This window comes from Entelurus aequoreus, linkage group LG05, assembly GCF_033978785.1.
Source record: "Entelurus aequoreus isolate RoL-2023_Sb linkage group LG05, RoL_Eaeq_v1.1, whole genome shotgun sequence".
Classification (NCBI taxonomy): domain Eukaryota; kingdom Metazoa; phylum Chordata; class Actinopteri; order Syngnathiformes; family Syngnathidae; genus Entelurus; species Entelurus aequoreus.
In genome coordinates this window covers 48,147,427-48,167,934 of record NC_084735.1, presented here as the reverse complement: position 1 = coordinate 48,167,934, position 20,508 = coordinate 48,147,427, and the positions used below count along the sequence as shown (strand labels likewise).

Here is a 20,508-nt window from a genome sequence, read left to right as displayed (position 1 = left end):
TCTAGTTTCTTCAAAATAGCCACCCTTTGCTCTGATTACTGCTTTGCACACTCTTGGCATTCTCTATGAGCTTCAAGGGGTAATCACCTGAAATGGTTTTCACTTTACAGGTGTCATAGTTTTGATGCCTTCATGGACAATCTACAATGTAAATAGTCTTGAAAATAAAGAAAACGCATTGAAATGAGAAGGTGTGTCCAAACATTTGGCCTGTACTGTATATATATATATATATATATATATATATATATATATATATATATATATATATATATATATATATATATATATATATATATTCCTCGCGCACTAATTGACTGAAAGAGTACGCACTTGATGTCACGTTATCGATGGAAAAATGCATTTTTAGACGATATGATTTGCCTGAGCGGCTAGGAGACACTGAGAGTCACAAGCAGTAGAAAATGGATTAGAAAGGATAGATTTAAAAGTATAATAAAAATAAAATATATATATATATATTTTTTTTAAAATTATTTTATTTGTAAACTTGGGACTTCCCGCAGGCCGGATTTTGGACGTGCGGGCCGTAGTTTGGGGACCACTGGTTTAACCTACATAAAGTCAAAGTCCTCCTCTGTCCAGGGACTTATTCCCTGATTTTTTTAAACATTAACAAAAACCAACAATGTGAAAAAAACCAATATTGATCTAATCACATCACTCATATACTGTACTACTCTTGGTATCAATAGCATCGACTTAAGGATCTTTCCACCCTACTCCGTGATTGCTGGCAGTCTGGCACGCCGCACACGAACACCCACAGCAATTGAGCACACACGCGCAGATCTTGCTGTAATATTATCCTCTCTCTCGAGACCAGGCCTGGGCATATATATATATATATATATATATATATATATATATATATATATATATATATATATATATATATATATATATATATATATATATATATATATATATATATATATATATATATATATATATATATAAAACCAGGCTCAGATCCAAATAATTTTAATAACCTTCGTCCCTTTTCAAATCTGCCATTCATTTAAAAAATCCTTGAAAAAATACAATTTTCTCCTCCCAACTTCACTCCCACCTACAGTTAAATAACCTACATGAACAATTCCAGTCTGGTTTCCGCCCCCTGCACAGCATCGAAACAGCACTTGTAAAAATCCCAAATGATCTCCGCCTGGCAGCTGATTCTGGTCGTCTCACTATCCTCATCCTTTTAGATGTCACTGCAGCTTTTGTTACCATTCAACACACTGTCCTCCTCCATAGATTGCACAGTATTGGCATCACACGCACACCCCTTCACTGGTTTAGATCATATCTCTCCCACTGCACTCAGTTTGTTCCACTCCGTTCATTCAAATCCCCTCCGTCTCCCATTTCCTCTGGTGTGCCCCAGGGCTCTGTTCTTGTTCCCCTGCTTTTTATCATTTACATTCTTCCCCTGGGCAATATTTTCCGTAAATTTAAAATACATTTTCACTGTTATGCGGATGACACCCAGCTCTACATCTCAACCAAACCAACTGCTTCTCTTCCTCCTTCCTCCCTTACAGACTACCTCAGTGAACTCAAACTGTGGTTCTCATCCAGATTCCTCCAACTCAATAGTAATAAAACCGAAATCTTACTTGTTGGAACAAAATCCATTCTCGCCAAAACAAACAGCTAGTCCAATACTCTCTGCAATTCCTCTGTCTCACCCTCCTCCCATGTCAAGAGTCTGGGTGTCATCCTGGACAGCACACTCTTTTCAAGCTCCCATAAACAACATTACCCGGTCTGCTTACTTTCATCTACACAACATTAATCGACTTCGCCCATCCCTGACCCCACATACAGCTGCCATACTGGTCCATAGCCTGGTCACCTCTCGCCTGGACTACTGCAACTCTCTTCTGTTTGGTCTCCCTCACAAGTCACTTCACAAACTTCAGCTTCTCCAGAACTCTACCCCTTCAACCCAGCACATCACCCCTGTTCTGCAAGAACTCCACTGGCTACCCATCAAACACCGTATCCAATTTAATATAATTCTCCTCACTTTCAAAGCCATCCATAACCTCTCTCCATCATATCTCTCTGACCTGCCCCATGTCGCCACGCCCTCACGTTCCCTAAGATCCTCTTCACCCATCCATCTCACTGTCCCCTTATTTAAACTGTCCACCATGGGTGCCCGAGCTTTCAGGCGCTCAGCCCCTCATCTTTGGAACTCATTACCACCAGACCTTCGTAACATACACTCAATATCCCTCTTTAAGTCAAGACTCAAAACATACCTATTCCTGAATGCTTATCCACTGTAAATCTTATCGATCTTTGTTGTTGTTATTTTTATCCAATTGATTTTATTGTTTTGATTTTGTACGGTGTCCTTGAGTGCCCAGAAAGACGCCTTATAAGTAAAATGTATAATTATAATATACAGTATATGTATACTTTGTATATATATATATATAAATATATATATATATATATATAGATATATATATATATATATATATATATATATATATATATATATATATATATATATATATATATATATATATATATATATATATATGTGTTGAATATGTATATATATATACTGTACATACATATATGTATATATATATATATATATATATATATATATATATATATATATATATATATATATATATATATATATATATATATATATACATATATATACATATATATATATATATATATATATATATATATATACAAAGTATACATATACTGTATATGCATACATATATATATATATATATATATATATATATATATATATATATATATATATATATATATATATATATATATATATATATATATATATATATATATATATGTAAGACAAAATCTCTGTGGGTAATTATTTCAATATTTGTCTATGATGTTCTGATTCATCCATGTCATTGTATTCTCAGGGCATTCAATCGATCGCAACTGGACTGTTTGGTTTGTTTTTTCTCACTACGATAGGGCGAAACCATTCTTGCCCAGGCACACCCTCCTCGTGTTGGAGTATAAATATTTTGGGTTTTTTACAGCAGCCGCTAGACTAGATCTGATCAATCTAAGTCTATGAGCATTAACTGATGAATCTTACTCGGATGAGAGATGCAACGTCTTCTAAGACAATCCAAACAGTCCAGTTGCGATCGATTGAAAGCCCTTACAATATTTTAATATTAGTTGTATTATGCTCATCATCTGTACGCATAACTTTTTTAGGATTTAAAGAAACAAAGACTTCCACTACCCTGGAGGTCCAATGACAAGGTCTTACAGACTAAGCCTCTTATCTACCCAACATTTGAATGATGCTACAGTATGTTGTGGATAAGGACGTGTTAAGTTATTGCATTTTCTAAAACTGTCATGTCTGTTTATAATGTTTTGGCCATGTGTTGTTTAGTTATGCTGTTAGTTTTAGACTTCCTTAGTTCCTGGTTTCACTTCCTGGTTTTGTTTTGTTTCCATGGTTACTCATTAGTTTCACCTGTTCCACGTTTGGACTCACACACACCTGTCTCACGTTTTCACATTTTGAGTCACGCACCTGCTGTCACTATTATTTAAGCTCCCAGTTGCCAGGCTGTCTTCCTGGCAATATCACCTTCTCCGCTCATTTATGCTCTGCCCACTTTCTGATCACGCGTCTTCATGCCATGTTCTATGCCAAGTAAGTTTTTGTTTATTGTTCATAGTTTTGTGCCCACGTGCTTGTCTTTTGTTTCATAGTCTAGTTTTGTACTTCTGCCTTTGTGCGCGCCTTTTGTTTTCATAGTCAAGTTTTTTTTACCTCCGCTGTGAGCGCCTTTTGTTTATTCCTTTTTATTGTCATTATATTAAATTATGTACTCACCTCCAAGCCACGTCCGGTCCACATCATTTGCACCACGGGAGAACAAATCACGCCATAGACCAAGTCTTGACAAAAACTTTCAAACATGAATTAGTTTAAAGCAGAGGTCAAACACATTTTGGCTTAGGGGCCGAATGGAGGACAATCTATTCCCACGCGGGCTGGACTGGTAATCTCATGGCATTAAAATTTAAAAATAATGACAACTTCAGATTGTTTTCTTTGTCTTACTTTAGCCAAAGATAGAACAAGCACATTCTGAAACTGTACATTTTACAAATAATCCTCCTAGCAAAACACGTCATGTTAGTTGAAAATTCTTAGGAAAAAATTGGTGCAGTTTCAAAAACACAATGAACTTTGACTATGTCTGAGTGTTAGCAATTTAAGATAGAGCACCATTATTATCCTGTTTCTAAGGTTTTATTAATATACTTGTTATTTCCATCTAGACTTCTTATTTCTTGTGTTGTTTCAAGCTAGTTTAGCGATTAGCATACTTTCTTGTCTACTTCTGCTTGTTCTTGCTCAGTGTGTACCATGTTTAGCCTCTTCCTCCTGTCCTCCAGTGATAATGCTACGTGTACGAAGTGTAGTTTGTTTGACGCAATTGAGGTGATGATTATGAACTTAAGAGAGCGGCTCCATACTGTGTATGGAGATGCATAGTTAGCTGCTAGCCACATCTGTCAGCCAGGGGACAACAACTAAATAAACTATCAGCTGGAGATCAGCTTTTGTGATCAGCATTGACCGATCACATACTTTTTTTGTTGTCTTAAAGAAAATCGGCTGACACTGATCAATGGCCAATTGATTGCCGCATTGCTACTACGGATGATGCCAATCCTAATCATTGAAATATTAAAGTAAAATACAAATATATTTCTACACAACTACATGAAAGCATTATCCTAAAAAGCATATAATCATATAATCCTGAAGAACCTAATAATGATTCATTATTAGTGTTGTTTAGTAGGGAAAATATGTTTACCCTGCTTATTGTAATTGTTTACCTCCTTACAGTACAACGATATGAACAGTCCAAAAAGGTTGATGGTGATTTATTGAGCAAAATAATGTAGAAGGCTTTGTACTTGAAAGCCTTGTTGGCGAGCGCAGAGGTCACATGTTTCTTGTGGTTGGTCACCAGGGTTGAAAACATCTCAGGAATGATTTTAGTTAGAGAAACAGAATGTTTCCAACTCCATGTTTGACAGTAGTTGTTGGGCTTATATTCATCACCAGTCAAATTAAATCAAGCTCATACCAAAGAGCGGAATGTCGGTCAATGTCACATTCTCATTCACAGTCTGAATCTTTCCGATGTTCAAACTTCGGACAAACCTTAAAATGTGTTTTCTGAGTAGAGGGACTTTGCGGGCACTGCAATCCATTACAGCAGAATGTGTTATTATGCTTTCCTTGCTGACGGAGATAATTTACAAGTTTCTCGTTTTGTAATCCTGAGCGCACCTCACCTTTCTTAGAATCATCCTTACCCCTCCAGGTGAACTCTTGCATGGAGCTCCAGGCCAAGGGCAATTGGCTGTCATCTTTTTATTTCTTACATTTATGAGTAATCGCACCAACAGTGGTCTCTTTACCAAGCTTCTTGCTAAAAGGACAGGACAAAGCTGTGTGCTTTGATTTTACATTACTAAATCTCTCTCCATTACAATAAACCTACCATACAATTCTAGATTGAGCATATCTTTGTCAGGGGGTATACATTTATGAATCAAGCAGGGGATGAAATACTTATTTTCACACTTTTATTATACATGCATGGCCATTAAATTGAAAAAAATAAATAAAAAATACTATGTTTAGGCCTTCAATTCCTGTACAATCAGAGCACAAGCTTGGATTGTATAATGCCAGCAGTAAGTCAAGTCGCAGTGTGAACGTTGGCTTTTTTTGTCACTGGTTCTGTTAGTTTTTCCTATGAACAATATCTTAGGAGCAGCTACACATAGAGGCAGTCCAGTTTCTTAGCCTGACGATTTAAGCTTTAAGCTCGGAAAATGTAGATTATACTCTTCAAAAGTATCCAACAATATTGTGAAATTCAAATTAGGTGAACAAAAATTACACTGGAATAGCTTTGATTTCAGTGAAAGTACAACAACGAGTAACATGACTCAAATAAAAGTGAAACGTAGTCATTCAAATAATTACTTAAGAGTAAGTTTTCAGTGAAAATAACTACTTAAGTAGTGAATAATATTTAGTAGGTATTTTTTAATGGTAGTTGGTAGGGATGTAACGATGAAAGGTAATAATGATAAAGTAGGTAAAGGTAAAACTTCTGACGGTTATGATTACCTTTTTAAAATTTTAATGATCGAAAAACCATTATTAATAGCCACAGTTTGATAAACTCACAGACCCACTAGCGCTGGCTTGCTAGCTAGTTTAATTGCTAACATGAATACAACACAAATTAAAGGCCTACTGAAACCCACTACTACCGACCACGCAGTCTGATAGTTTTTTAATATCAATGATGAAATCTTAACATTGCAACACATGCCAATACGGCCGGGTTAACTTATAAAGTGCAATTTTAAATTCCCCGCCACACTTCCGGTTGAAAACGTCTAGATATGATGACGTATGCGCGTGACGTCAACGGTTGATACGGAAGTATTCGGACCCATTGAATCCAATACAAAAAAGCTCTGTTTTCATCCCAAAATTCCACAGTATTCTGGACATCTGTGTTGGTGAATCTTTTGCAATTTGTTTAATGAACAATAAAGACTGCAAAGAAGAAAGCTGTAGGTGCGATCGGTGTATTAGCGGCGGACTACAGCAACACAACCAGGAGGACTTTGAGGATAGCGGACGCGCTAGCCGAACGACCTCACCTTGACTTCCTCCGTCTCCGGGCCGCCAACCGCATCGGTGATTGGGTGAAGTCCTTCGTCGTACCGTCGATCGCTGGAACGCAGGTGAGCACGGGTCGTGATGAGCAGATGAGAGCTGGCGTAGGTGCAGAGCTAATGTTTTTAGCATAGCTTTGTCAAGGTTCCGTAGCCAAGTTAGCTTCAATGGCGTCGTTAGCAACAGCATTGTTAAGCTTAGCCAAGCTGGAAAGCATTAACCGTGTATTTACATGTCCAGAGTTTGGTAGTATTGTTGATCTTCTGTCTATCCTTCCAGTCAGGGACTTATTTGTTTTGTTTCTATATGCAGTAAAGCCCGATGCTATCACGTTAGCTCAGTAGCTAAAGAGCTTCACCGATGTATTGTCGTGGAGATAAAAGTCACTGTGAATGTCCATTTCGCGTTCTCGACTCTCATTTTCAAGAGGATATAGTATCCGAGGTGGTTTAAAATACAAATCTGTGATCCACAATAGAAAAAGGAGAGAGTGTGGAATCCAATGAACCCTTGTACCTAAGTTACGGTCAGAGCGAAAAAAGATACGTTCTGCACTGCACGCTAGTCCTTCACTTTCACGTTCCTCATCCACAAATCTTTCATCCTGACTCAAATTAATTTTGGTAATTGTCGCTTTCTCAATCCGAATCTCTCTCGCTGCTGGTGTAAACATTAGGAAAATGTGAGCAGTCCTTCCTCCTGCGTCGTCACGCTACTTCTGGTAGGTGCAAGGCTTTTTTTTATCAGAGACCAAAAGTTGCAAACTTTATCGTCGTTATTCTATACTAAATCTTTTCAGCAAAAATATGGCAATATCGCGAAATGATCAAGTACGACACATAGAATGGATCTGCTATCCCCGTTTAAATTAAAAAAAATCATTTCAGTAGGCCTTTTTAACGTCTTTCTACATTAAAGGCCTACTGAAACCCACTACTACCGACCACGCAGTCTGATAGTTTATACATCAATGATGAAATCTTAACATTGAAACACATGCCAATACGGCCGGGTTAACTTATAAAGTGCAATTTTAAAATTCCCGCCACACTTCCGGTTGAAAAACTCCTTTGGATATGATTTATGCGCGTGACGTCACAAAATCAACGGAAGTGGTTGTACCCCATCTGACCCGATATAAAAACCTCTTGTTTTCTTCGACAAAATTCCACAGTATTCTGGACATCTGTGTTGGTGAATCTTTTGCAATTTGTTTAATGAACAATGGAGGCTGCAAAGAAGAACGTTGTTGGTGGGATCGATCGGTGTATTAGCGGCTAAGTACAATACTTACAGCAACACAACAAGGACTACTTACTACGCCTAGCCGATGCTTGCCGCCAAACCCACGGATGAAGTCCTTCGTCGCGCCGTCGATTGCTGGAACGCAGGTGAGCACGGCTGTTGATGGGAAGATTAGGGCTGGCTGGCGTAGGTGGAGCGCTAATGTTTTTATCATAGTTCTGTGAGGTCCGGTTGCTAAGTTGCTAAATTAGCCTTAGCGTCGTTAGCAACAGCATTGTTAAGCCTTACCAGGCTGAGAATTTTTAACCGTGTAGTTACATGTACATGGTTTAATAGTATTGTTGATCTTCTGTCTATCCTTCCAGTCAGGGGTTTATTTTTTTTGTTTCTATCTTCATTTGAGAAGATGCTATCACGTTAGCTCAGTAGCTAAGTGTGTCACCGATGTATTGTCGTGGAGATAAAAGTCACTTTAAATGTCCATTTCGCGTGCTCGACTCTCATTTTCAAGAGGATATAGTATCCGAGGTGGTTTAAAATACAAATCCGTGATCCACAATAGAAAAAGGAGAGAGTGTGGAATCCAATGAGCCAGCTTGTACCTAAGTTACGGTCAGAGCGAAAAAAGATACGTCCATCACTGCCTCTCTAGTCATTCACTGTAACGTTCCTCATCTACGAATCTTTCATCCTCGCTCAAATTAATGGGGTAATCGTCGCTTTGTCGCTCCGAATCTCTCGCTCCATTGTAAACAATGGGGAATTGTGAGGAATACTAGCTCCTGTGACGTCACGCTCCTTCCGGTAGGGGCAAGGCTTTTTTTTATCAGCGAGCAAAAGTTGCGAAATTTATCGTCGATTTTCTCTACTAAATCCTTTCAGCAAAAATATGGCAATATCGCGAAATGATCAAGTATGACACATAGAATGGATCTGCTATTCCCGTTTAAATTAAAAAAAAATCATTTCAGTAGGCCTTTAAGAAACGATATACCCAAACTTAGCAAATGTAAACACATTAATGTCTGAGCAACTAAGATATTCAATTGTGCACACTGAACTTACAGGCTGTGCTTTCTTAAAAAGAGTGATCTATATTCAGAGATGGTGTCACGTGAGGGGGTGCGCTGGCTGCGCGGTTGTTCTTCCAATGCAACACGGACACTCCGGACAAAAACGTGAAGGTAAGAGATGATTTATGTACATAAATCATAGGCAAACCGAAAACAATCAAAAGAAAAGCGTGCCGAACGCACGAGAAGCTAAGGCTAACATTTAGCACAGAACTAGGACATGGAATAATCAAAAACTTACGTGGCATGAACGCGTGACAAACAACGAAAGCACGACGAGTGACTGGCAAGGGCAACTTAAATAATGCCTCTGATTAGCGCTCGGGCAGCAGGTGAGCGGGCGAGCACTAATCAGAGACAGGTGAACACAATAAGTCGCCATGGTGACAAAAGCAAACAAGGAAGCCTAAACGGGAACAAAAGAAGTCCAAAACTAACAGAACATAACTAAACAAAACATGATCCGGACCACGGATCATGACAGATGGTGGTTTTTTGTTGTCTTTTTTTAACAACTAAAAAATAACTCGCATGATGTCACATAAAAACTGGGCATGAAGCAAAGGAAACACTCAATTTGCCATTAACAACAAAAAAACATTCTAAAACTTTTACAAATTAAAAAAAAAAAAAAAAAATACATTTAAACATTCAAATAAAATATGACTCTAAAGAATCCAAAACAATAATCAATGATTGTTCTGCCAATAAAGTATATTGTGTGTCAATGTATTATATACAGTCGTGGTCAAAAGTTTACATACACTTGTAAAGAACATAATGTCATGGCTGTCTTGAGTTTCCAATAATTTCTACAACTCTTATTTTTTTGTGATAGTGATTGGAGCACATACTTGTTGGTCACAAAAAACATTCATGAAGTTTGGTTCTTTTATGAATTTATTATGGGTCTACTGAAAATGTGACCAAATCTGCTGGGTCAAAAGTATACATACAGCAATGTTAATATTTGGTTACATGTCCCTTAACAAGTTTCACTGCAATAAGGCGCTTTTGGTAGCAATCCACAAGCTTCTGGCAAGCTTCTGGTTGATTTTTTGACCACTCCTCTTGACAAAATTGGTGCAGTTCAGCTAAATGTGTTTAGGTTTTGGTTTTCAACTGCGCACAGAACCCAACCTCCGGGCTGATGATTTTAGGTTGTCCTGAAGAATTTGGAGGTAATCCTCCTTTTTCATTGTCCCATTTACTCTCTGTAAAGCACCAGTTCCATTGGCAGCAAAACAGGCCCAGAGCATAATACTATCACTACCATGCTTGATGGTAGACATGGTGTTCCTGGGAATAAAGGCCTCACCTTTTCTCCTCCAAACATATTGCTGGGTATTGTGGCCAAACAGCTCAATTTTTTGTTTCATCTGACCACATAACTTTCCTCAAGAAGGTCTTATCTTTGTCCATGTGATGTCTTGTCAGTGTGTTTGTGTGTCTGTGTTTGTGAGACAGAAAGAGAGACCCTACTACAGCATGTACTACAAAAGATGCACATCTTACAGTCAGGACTAAACCATTTCATGTAGATATTCTCAATACAGATGCTTTCTTTTTGCTTCATGTGGATATTGAACTTTTACTTAAAAACAAGTAAAAACAAATATATTTGTTTTGATTGTTTTGACTGCAGTATATTTGAACAACAAATTTTTTCAACCCTGATATGAAAATCATATTTCAATATTTACTATTTTTGGGGTCTCTTTCTCCCTAACTGTCCCCATCCTTACCTCGATTTGAAGCACGGAGGCAGTTAAGTTAAGTTAAACTAAGTTAAAGTTAAAGTACCAATGATTGTCACAAACACACTAGGTGTGGTGAAATTTGTCCTCTGCATTCGACCCATCCCCTTGTTCACCCCCTGGGAGGTGAGGGGAGCAGTAGGCAGCAGCTGTGCCGCGCCCGGGAATATTTTTTTGTGATTTAACCCCCAATTCCAACCCTTGATGCTGAGTGCCAAGGACCGAGGTAATGGGTCCCATTTTTATAGTCTTTGGTATGACTCGGCCGGGGTTTTGAACTCACAACCTACCGACACTCTAACCACTAGGCCACTGAGTAAAATAAAGAGGTTGTAAACTTGGGAAAATATGGTTTTAAAACAATCTTGGTGCCAAAGCCTACAGAAAGACATCTTAGAGCCAATATCTGCCAAGTATAACTTATAGTTCCACGGTGCTGCAAATTGTGATGCATCTTCAATGTGACCAATGTGAACATATTCTACAATACAGAACATCATAGTTCTTGTGAAGTCGGAATTTATCACATGGCTGTTGTATTATACTTTATAGACTACTAAACCTGTCAGCGCTTTATTGTTGTGGCTAGATGCTATACACATAAATATTGTTGTCTCCTGTGAGAATGTTAAATGATAATGTATCAATAGCACAGAAAGAGGCAAATTATAGGCCTGGTGTACGAAGATCCTAAATAACAAGTGCTAAATAGCATGTGCAAACTATAAAATTGCATGCATGGCCGTAACTACCATTGACGACGCCAAGGTCATGTCCTCTGTTTTTTTTTTTAAGTGACAAAGAGCATCCTTTCTCAATAAACTATTTTTGGTCATTGGCAGCCCGCTACAAATCCTGCTACGGACACCAAAGCCCGACACACAACAGCAACAGAAATGTGATGGTTAATTGGCTCAGTCCATCAATTGCTTGTATTCTTTTACGTGATTTTTTCATGGAAATGAAAAATAATGGTGTCCAACGAGGCTAAGATGGCTGTTGGGAACTTTCTGAGTACGCAATGAGCCTAGATCCTCCTACAAAATGCAGATACGAGCAAAAAATCGAACTATGCGATGGAATAGATCCCTATACTTTATTTTAAAAAAAGATTTGTCCGGTGATATCAAGGATTATCCATTTAGAACATATACTGGCTTGACCACCACACATATTTGATGAGCCGGACATGACGTCACGTAAATCCAAGCAATTATCTGTCAAGGCTCTTTGGCGAAATGGCCCAATGAGAGGTGACAGAGGCCCAGAAGTCCTGCCCACGCATGCTTTAGCACTTCCTCCTCCAATCATTTTTAGAGAGAATCAACACAGGAACAAAAAATAAGAGAATTCAAGTTACAACTAAAAGGCGGTGCTACAGTGACACAGACTTCTAAGAGCAGAAAAATGGAAAATATGTTTGACAGCAGCTACTTCAGCGTGTCCCTCATAGCAGCAGCTGCTCTTTGCATTGCTCTGACGACAGCGCATGAGGAGATAGAGGAGGATAAAACATTAAATGTTGATAAAAACTCAACTGCATATTCCTCCAGCATTGCGTGGATGTGGATGAAACATTCATAAACGGTCACTTACTAAACTTTAAACGAAGTGAATAGCAAATATGATGGTGTGGTGAGTTATAGCTAAACAATAGTAATCTAAAGTATTGGATAACAGTACTATATTATTAGTTTCTATTAAGCATTTAAGTCCTACTTTGTAATTTCTTCAAATAATGCCACATTTTACACTTGTTGCAATGTGTTTTGTAAGGGTTCTAAATCCTAAATCAGTTACTCCAGTACCTTTGTAAAAGCAAGTAAGCAACCCATGTTGACGTTATCATTGGTCTATCAATCAATCAATGTTTACTTATATAGCCCTAAATCACGAGTGTCTCAAAGGGCTGCTCAAGCCACAACGACATCCTCGGCTCAGATCCCACATCAGGGCAAGAAAAAACTCAACCCAATGGGATGACAATGAGAAACCTATTCACGGCTACAGAATGTAAAGAGATATTGTTCAACATAGATGTCATATTAAGGGCTTTGTGATATGTACATCAATGGCGTGGGGTGGCACATAGATTGTAGTAAGCATTTTTGACCCAGTCCATACCTTAGTTGTCACTTGTAATGTCAATCAGGTAAACAGTATCATACATACCAGTGACGTGCGGTGAGGTTCATGGCTGGTGAGGCACTGACTTCATCACAGTCATATTTACAAACATATGAACCCTAAAGAGTATCTTATTCACCATTTGATTGGCAGCAGTTAACAGGTTATGTTTAAAAGCTCATACCAGCATTCTTCCCTGCTTGGCACTCAGCATCAAGGGTTGGAATTGGGGGTTATATCACCAAAAATTATTCCCGGGCACGGCGCCGCTGCTGCCCACTGCTCCCCTCACCTCCCAAGGGGTGATCAAGGGGATTGGTCAAATGCAGAAGACACATTTCATTACACCTAGTGTGTGTGTGACAATCATTGGTACTTTAACTTAACTTTAACTTTACACATACAAACTGTAGCACACAAAAAAGCACATTTAATTAAAAAAAACGTTATTATGGTCTTACCTTTACTTATAAATGAAGTCCATGAGCCGCTGTTGTGCTGGATAATGCGCATGAATGAAATATGAAATCCGTGCTGCAGTCTGCAGGTGTACCTAATGTTGTGGCCCAGCAGTCATTCACAACTCCTCCAACACGTACATTATTGTTTTTGCACTTTTTGGCTTCTTATTAAATAACTTTTTTAAATAGATTCAATCTTGCACGTGGAAAGTTTAAGTGTGGGCTTTAGTTGATATAACACTCCCGTCAGAGGGTGCATTCTACGGCGGGGGTGCATTCTCTACCACCAGGAGGCGGGATTACTGCGAGCCTCACACAGTGCGTCTTTTGCACCCGTTTTATGATTGCTCAGCACAAGAAATACGTTACACACATACAGTTGTTGACAAAATACACTGTACATTATATACCTCAGCTAACTAAACGATGGACATGTATAATATAATTCATATAGCAATACGGTCTCACTGCACAGCAGGCCAGCAGTTAGCCGAGTCCGCAATCCATGTTGAGGCTCAACTCAGTGACGTGCCTTAACTGGCTGCTGATCACAGCAAGTCTCTTCTCAGTATTTGAACGGCAAATGTGAAAATTCAGCGATTTTGAATAAAAATAATCTAAAACTGGTGAAGTTAAATGGAAAATAACTTTATAGTATAATCACTGGATACATATAACAATTTAATTATTTTTTTTTCTTTTTACATTTTTTTCCTTTCCATGATGGCACGTGAGGCCCCGCCTCACCTGCCTCCCTGATTTTGTTGAAGGTGAACTGCACTTTTTTGGGGGAATTTTGCCTATCGTTCACAATCAGTATGAGAGACATGACAATGTATGTTGTTTTTTTGCATTCTAAATATAAAATAAATGCTATCAAAAGCTTACAATAGAGCCTGTGGGAGCCTCACCTACAAAGCACTTAAAAAAACATCCCACCACCACCATTGAGGTTTTATATACATGATGTAAGTATATATGTAATGTAGTAATGAGCACATTTATAATAACTTTTAATATTCACATACTTTGATAATTTTAAAGTTATGCGGCACATTCATTTAAAAAATGCATCCTGACGTTTGCTTTTTTGTCTTTTCTTCATCACTGATTATTACTCACTGCAGACTTCATGAGGGTGAAAAATGTCTCAAAGTCCTCACGAAGAAACAAGGTGATGGGGGGCATTTCGGAGTCCTAAATGGCTGTCATAGTAGGGACAGAGAGACACACGGAAGTGATCACGGTGCCGCTATAAATAGTTTGTCTGTGTTAGCGCTTATAATAACAATGTCACTTATACCTGCTTAATATTCAAGTCACAACATGTAATTATTGTTGGCGGTTTTTGAATGGTTATTTATTGGATTTTATGGGCGAAATAGTGGACACCGTGGCGCCGCTGAATGCAGACTTCTATTTACGTTATTTAATATGTAGAATGCATTAAAAAAAATCTATACATTGTCATCTCTTTTATAATGATTGTGAACGATAAGCAAAAAAAAAAGAAAAAAAAGTGCAGTCTGCTTTTAAAGAATGATTACAGAGGTTTTCTTTGGCAATCATAATGGAACTTTTGTAGCCTAAATTTAACAGCATACCAACGTACAATAATAGTAATAGCATTGTACAACCTATGTACTGCTTAATGTATTTTGTTGATTAATATCTGTCATTCTTATTTACCGGTAAACGTGTCTATGTCGACATAATAGAGTTGTATTTCATTATACTCAGTGCTCTTGTAATACAATTGGCAAGGGAAGCGACAAACAGTGGATGGAGGAACGGAAAGAGAACTGGGTGAAGGCAGAAATTTGACCTCGGTATTTGTCAAATCCTAGTTATGGCCCTGATTGCATGCACCATTAGTAGAGCAGGTTATCTAAGATTGTGTGAGCAACCAGAAAGGTGTTGCAGAATGCTATATTTAAATAGGACTAACTGTCACCATGGAGTCAGTCAGTTCTTTCCACAGGTCTATCATTATGCTCCCACCTGTGGTGTTTTGCCATGTTGTGGAGCATGCAACACACAACTATAATCTGGGTCTACTTTTCTGGGCATTATAGCAGGGTTCCTCCAGTGCAATCTACAACAGAACCAACTTTTAAGCAGGTGCCCTTTGGAAGACACTAGCGTTAGCTGGGATGGTGTGCTAGAATGATCTGAATGCAAGGAAATTCATGTTGCAAAATAACTCTTTCATGTAGGAGATGTATTGATAGGATTTGGTGTCTGCTGTCTCCAAATCCATGTCACATTTTTTCTTTGTTCTACAAGAGACCGACATTTATATTTTTGTCTTTTTTTTGCAGATGCAGTGTGGACAGTAAAGTGTCGAGAGTGGCGTGGCTCAATCGCACCACCATTCTCTTCACAGGAAATGAAAAATGGTCACCGGACCCTCGTGTAATACTGATGGAAAATACCGCGGTTACAGAATACAGCATCAAGATCCAAGATGTTGATGTGCACGATGAGGGACCCTACGTTTGCGCTATCATTACAAATAAGAAACCAAAATCCATTAAAGTTCATCTCGTCGTTCAAGGTAAAGTCAATTTTTTGTATATATATTTTGGAATATGCTTTTGTATGTATGTATCACAATGACATTAGTAAGTGATTCAAGCTCTAAAAGTGCCAGGAGTTCTCAGATGAAACAAACTGGAAACAAAATGCATCAAAGTGTTTTTTTGTTTTGTTTGTTTTTTCATCATCGCGGTCAGTTTTTAGATCCGTTAGACAAGCTTATCAGATCTATAAGCTGTTCATTTGGGGCACAGAATGCCATTTGTAGGTCTGTTCAAATCAGCCACTAGTTTTTGAGGATTTACCTTTGCTTGTGCAAAATGCAGCACTGTATATATAAGCACTAAATTACCATTTGATTAGATAGTAGAATACTCATAATTTATTGAAGTATTCCATCTTTCCATCTTTCGTATGTGTGAATACTGAAGAGCGCATTCTGCACCATAATACTCCAATTAATATTGTTATTCCACCTCCAACAATTAAAACTTCAACATGTGCAGCTCATTCAGGACAAGATGGTTATCCATCAACATACAAAAAAATGCCCAACTATTCCACAATCCAACATGTTTTGTGACAAAATTCCATTGAAAGTAAATTGACAGTTGAAAAGTTTAACATTTCAGAACCGATTAAATCATTTCCACACGAAAACTTTCGTGTTTCATGCATTTGAACTACCAAATTTTCAACAATATTTAATATTTCATAGTTTTCCCGGAATTCCACAATTTCTGGGACAAAAACATTTGAAATAAATATAATTTTCCACATTTCTCAACCCATTCAAACTGTTTTGGCATCAAAACATACATTTTTCACATTCCAAAAATGTCCACTTTTTCCCATGATTCTACGTACAACATTTTTTAACTCGGTTTGATTTATTCAGCATTCACACGCACTATCTACAGAAATGTCTTTATGTAGTTCATGATGATATCTTAATAAGTCCTAATTGATGGAGTGACGCATCAGTCCAGGGCTTTAACCAAACAATAGACAAGCATAGTCTTGCACAGACAAGAAGGCGCAGCTCCAATTATACAGTACTTTCCCATGGTTTGTAGCTGCCCTTCTTGCTGACCTTGAATAACAAAAGCCATCTGGATACAACAAGCTTCTGACTGAAAAAAGAACAGCCGCGCATTAGCAATCTTGGACTTTGAATCAAATGCCTGTGATCCTTAGTGTTGTTCACATAAAAGAACGATTTCACTTGCTTGGGCTAACAATGTGTCAGAGAAATATATCATATACCGTAATTTCCGGACTATAAGCCGCACCTGACTATAAGCCGCACCAGCTAAATTTAGGGGAAAATACAGATTGCTCCATATATAAGCCGCACCCGACTATAAGCCGCGGGGTTTTGATGTAAAATTACCGTAGTATATAGGGGTTCCTGCTACCACGGAGGGGATTGTCGGGACAGAGATGACTGTTTGGGAACGCAAAGCGTCCCATTTATTAACTATAAATCTTTCAATCATTCAATCAAACTTTCACATCTTTGACATGGCGAACAGCATTCGTGCAGAGTACAAATAATACAATGGTGCAAAGTAATACTAAGTGTTCGCCTGTACGTTATCAAAATAACCAGCCTACCGGTATATGAAAAGTCAGTCTTTAATCATTGTGTCATCGTCTTCCTCCTGCGTACTAAAACCACCGAAATCCTCTTCGTCGGTGTCGGAGAAGAACAGGCCGTATATAAGCCGCACCCTTGTATAAGCCGCAGGGACCAGAACGAGGGGAAAAAGTAGCGGCTTATAGTCCGGAAATTACGGTACATATAAACTGCAGACATATCACTTTCTTAGCTTTAGACGGGGATCACTGGTAAAATATACTGGAATGTACCGTTGACCATTATAGTACAAACTTTGGTGGGCAATATTGCTTTTGGTCTGGTTTATTCAAAACTGTGTTGGCACTAATTAAAGGCCATGTCCGCACAAACACGGATATTTTCAAAAACATGTATTTTTGGCGATTGGAATTTTCCCAAATGTTTTGTTATGCGACACGTTGACAAATTAGAAATCTAAAAAAACTACCACGACTAATTGGTGGCATAACAAGGCCTCTGTTTATTATACTATTTTACAAATCGGCCCACATTTTTACAGAACCTTGAAAATCTTGAACGTGTATTTGATTCATTGTCTGTGTGTTATCTCAAGGGCTAAAACAATTAATCTATTAAACCTATTAATTACATTGGAGAAAAAAAAGGTTGATTAAATTCTGTTGCTTTAATTAATTGTTTAATGAGTCTAATGAATATTTTCATAAAACTCAGACCCCAGCTTTAAATATGCAAACTTAGTTTCTGCAAGGCACTGCAATAGAGCACACATGAAAGCGGTGGTGTGTGGCGGCAACCAGCAGAGTGTTTTGTTTTTGTTTTTCTCATTAATGCACACATGTTAAAAGTGCGATTTCAATGATGGTTATGTGCATTTATTTGAAAAAAAGAATGAAGGTTATGGCAAGCAAAACATTTTTTGTTAATGTTAGCTATTTTTCCTAAAATACACATTGAGCCTATAAACTGCGTTACTCAATTAATCGAACAAAGTAATTTAGAATCAGAAATCAGAATCAGAATCAGAATGAGAAATACCTTAATAATCCCCGAGGGGAAATTAAGATTTTCAGCACAATCCCATTCAAGAGCAGAGAAACATTACAAGGAGACAGAACAAGATCACTGACGGGTCTGCCAACTTCCGGTGCCCCTTACAAAAAAAGGTGTAAAAAAGGTAAATGCTGGGGGGTGGGGTGAGAAAAAAAATCTGTTTAAGCCTGGGCCCTTGGAGAGGGGGTCCAGACTGAGGCCAAAGGGGAAAAAAAACTCATAGTCATAGCACACATAAACGTGTGTAAGAGGGAAACATCAAAGAACACAAAGGACATTAAATACATTAAAAGAGCAGAGCTGATGCAACCAGCCACTTCTACACACAACCACAAAAGTAAAACAACAACAACGAAAATGAAAAACATATACACTGTGGTGGCGAAGATAACTGCATTACTAAAATAACTGATAGCTGCAGCCCTAGTTATAACCCACACATGTTTAACCCTGCACACACTTGAACCAAACATATACACTGTGGTGGCCTCTGCGGTGTTCCACACCGTTGTCTGCTCGGGTGGGGGGAGCATGGCCAGAGACGGTAGCAGACCCAACAAAGCAACCAAGAGAGCCGACTCCACCCCCGGCCGCCGACCAACTCCCGGCCAGTGTCCAGTCTGCATGGATGAGCGAGGATACGTCTAAGGCAGTGGTTCTTAACTTGGGTTCGATCGAACCCCAGGCGTTCGGTGAGTCGGCCTCAGGGGTTCGATGGAGCCTCCGCCGCGGACGTCAAGACACACCCGACTCATCGTGTAAATAAAAACTTCTCCCTATCGTCGTATTATGGATACGGCAACAGCAGAAGTCACACTGGTTTTCAGGTGTGTAATTTGTTGTGAGTTCATGCACTGTGTTGGTTTTGTTCTTTGAACAAGGTGGTGTTCATGCATGGTTCATTTTGAGCACCAGTAAAAAAAACATATAACTTTGTCTTGAATTTGAAAGAAAAAAACATTTTATTTTTCACTAAAGAATGCGCATATGAAACCGGTGGGGTTCGGTACCTCCAACAAGGTTAAGAACCACTGGTCTAAGGAGACGGAGGTGTCTGACACCCGCTCATTCAGCCAAGACGCGAAAATAACTGGATTACTAAAATAACTGATAGCTGCAGCCCTAGTTATAACCCACACGTGTTTAACCCTGCACAAACTTGAGCCAACACACAACAAGTCAATGACGTCATTTTTTGGTTTTGAATAAGGTTTAAAATTATTTGGTTGGCTTTTTTTTCTTTAAGGACAATAAGTTTGCTTACAGGCTCCAGTCTAAAATGCATAGCCAAATATGATTTTTTTTTTAGATCCTTATTCATGTGTCTAAACACATTATCTGTGATGTCTACTACAATGACAATGCATTATGCTGGTGCCCTACCTGACAAAACAGTAGAAACTTAATGAGTTTGATTCGAGTGTAATGTGTCAAAGACGAGAGAAAGACTCAACGCTCAAGTTGAAAAAGAATGAATCAAGTACACAGAGTCATAGTGGTGACACCAATCCCTCGGGGGATTTTTAGAAGTGCTATTTGCCCCAACAGCTCTCTCCTCTCTCGCAACAGAGAAATGGAGATTGTTGTTGAACCTGTGCAGAGAGAAGTACTGTAGAGGAACATCAATCAACCCAGTGACCTTGTCAGTTGATACCCTGCAGAATAGGGCATCTGCTTCCACAGTGGCTGCACATACCTCACATAGGCTTGAGCTGCACTTTAAGTTAAATTAATATTTTGGCGTCTTTTGCCATCCCAAATGCGTTCATTGCTGCATTCCAGTCACTGAAACGAGACGGAAGCAAAATCATTTGAATTCATGTACAAAAAGGATTGATACAGTTGTGACTCCTTAAGTGTTTGGTTC

The 20,508-nt window shown here is 38.4% G+C and overlaps 1 protein-coding gene across 1 annotated transcript in view; it reads left to right on the top strand.

Moving 5' to 3' along the window:
* The window catches only part of opcml (opioid binding protein/cell adhesion molecule-like), a 460,670-nt gene that overhangs the window by 182,978 nt on the left and 257,184 nt on the right, over positions 1-20,508 (top strand). Inside the window, exon 2 of the mRNA XM_062048296.1 lies at positions 15,772-16,007. Coding sequence (XP_061904280.1) covers positions 15,772-16,007 — 236 coding nt within the window. The remainder of the gene's footprint in view (positions 1-15,771; positions 16,008-20,508) is intronic.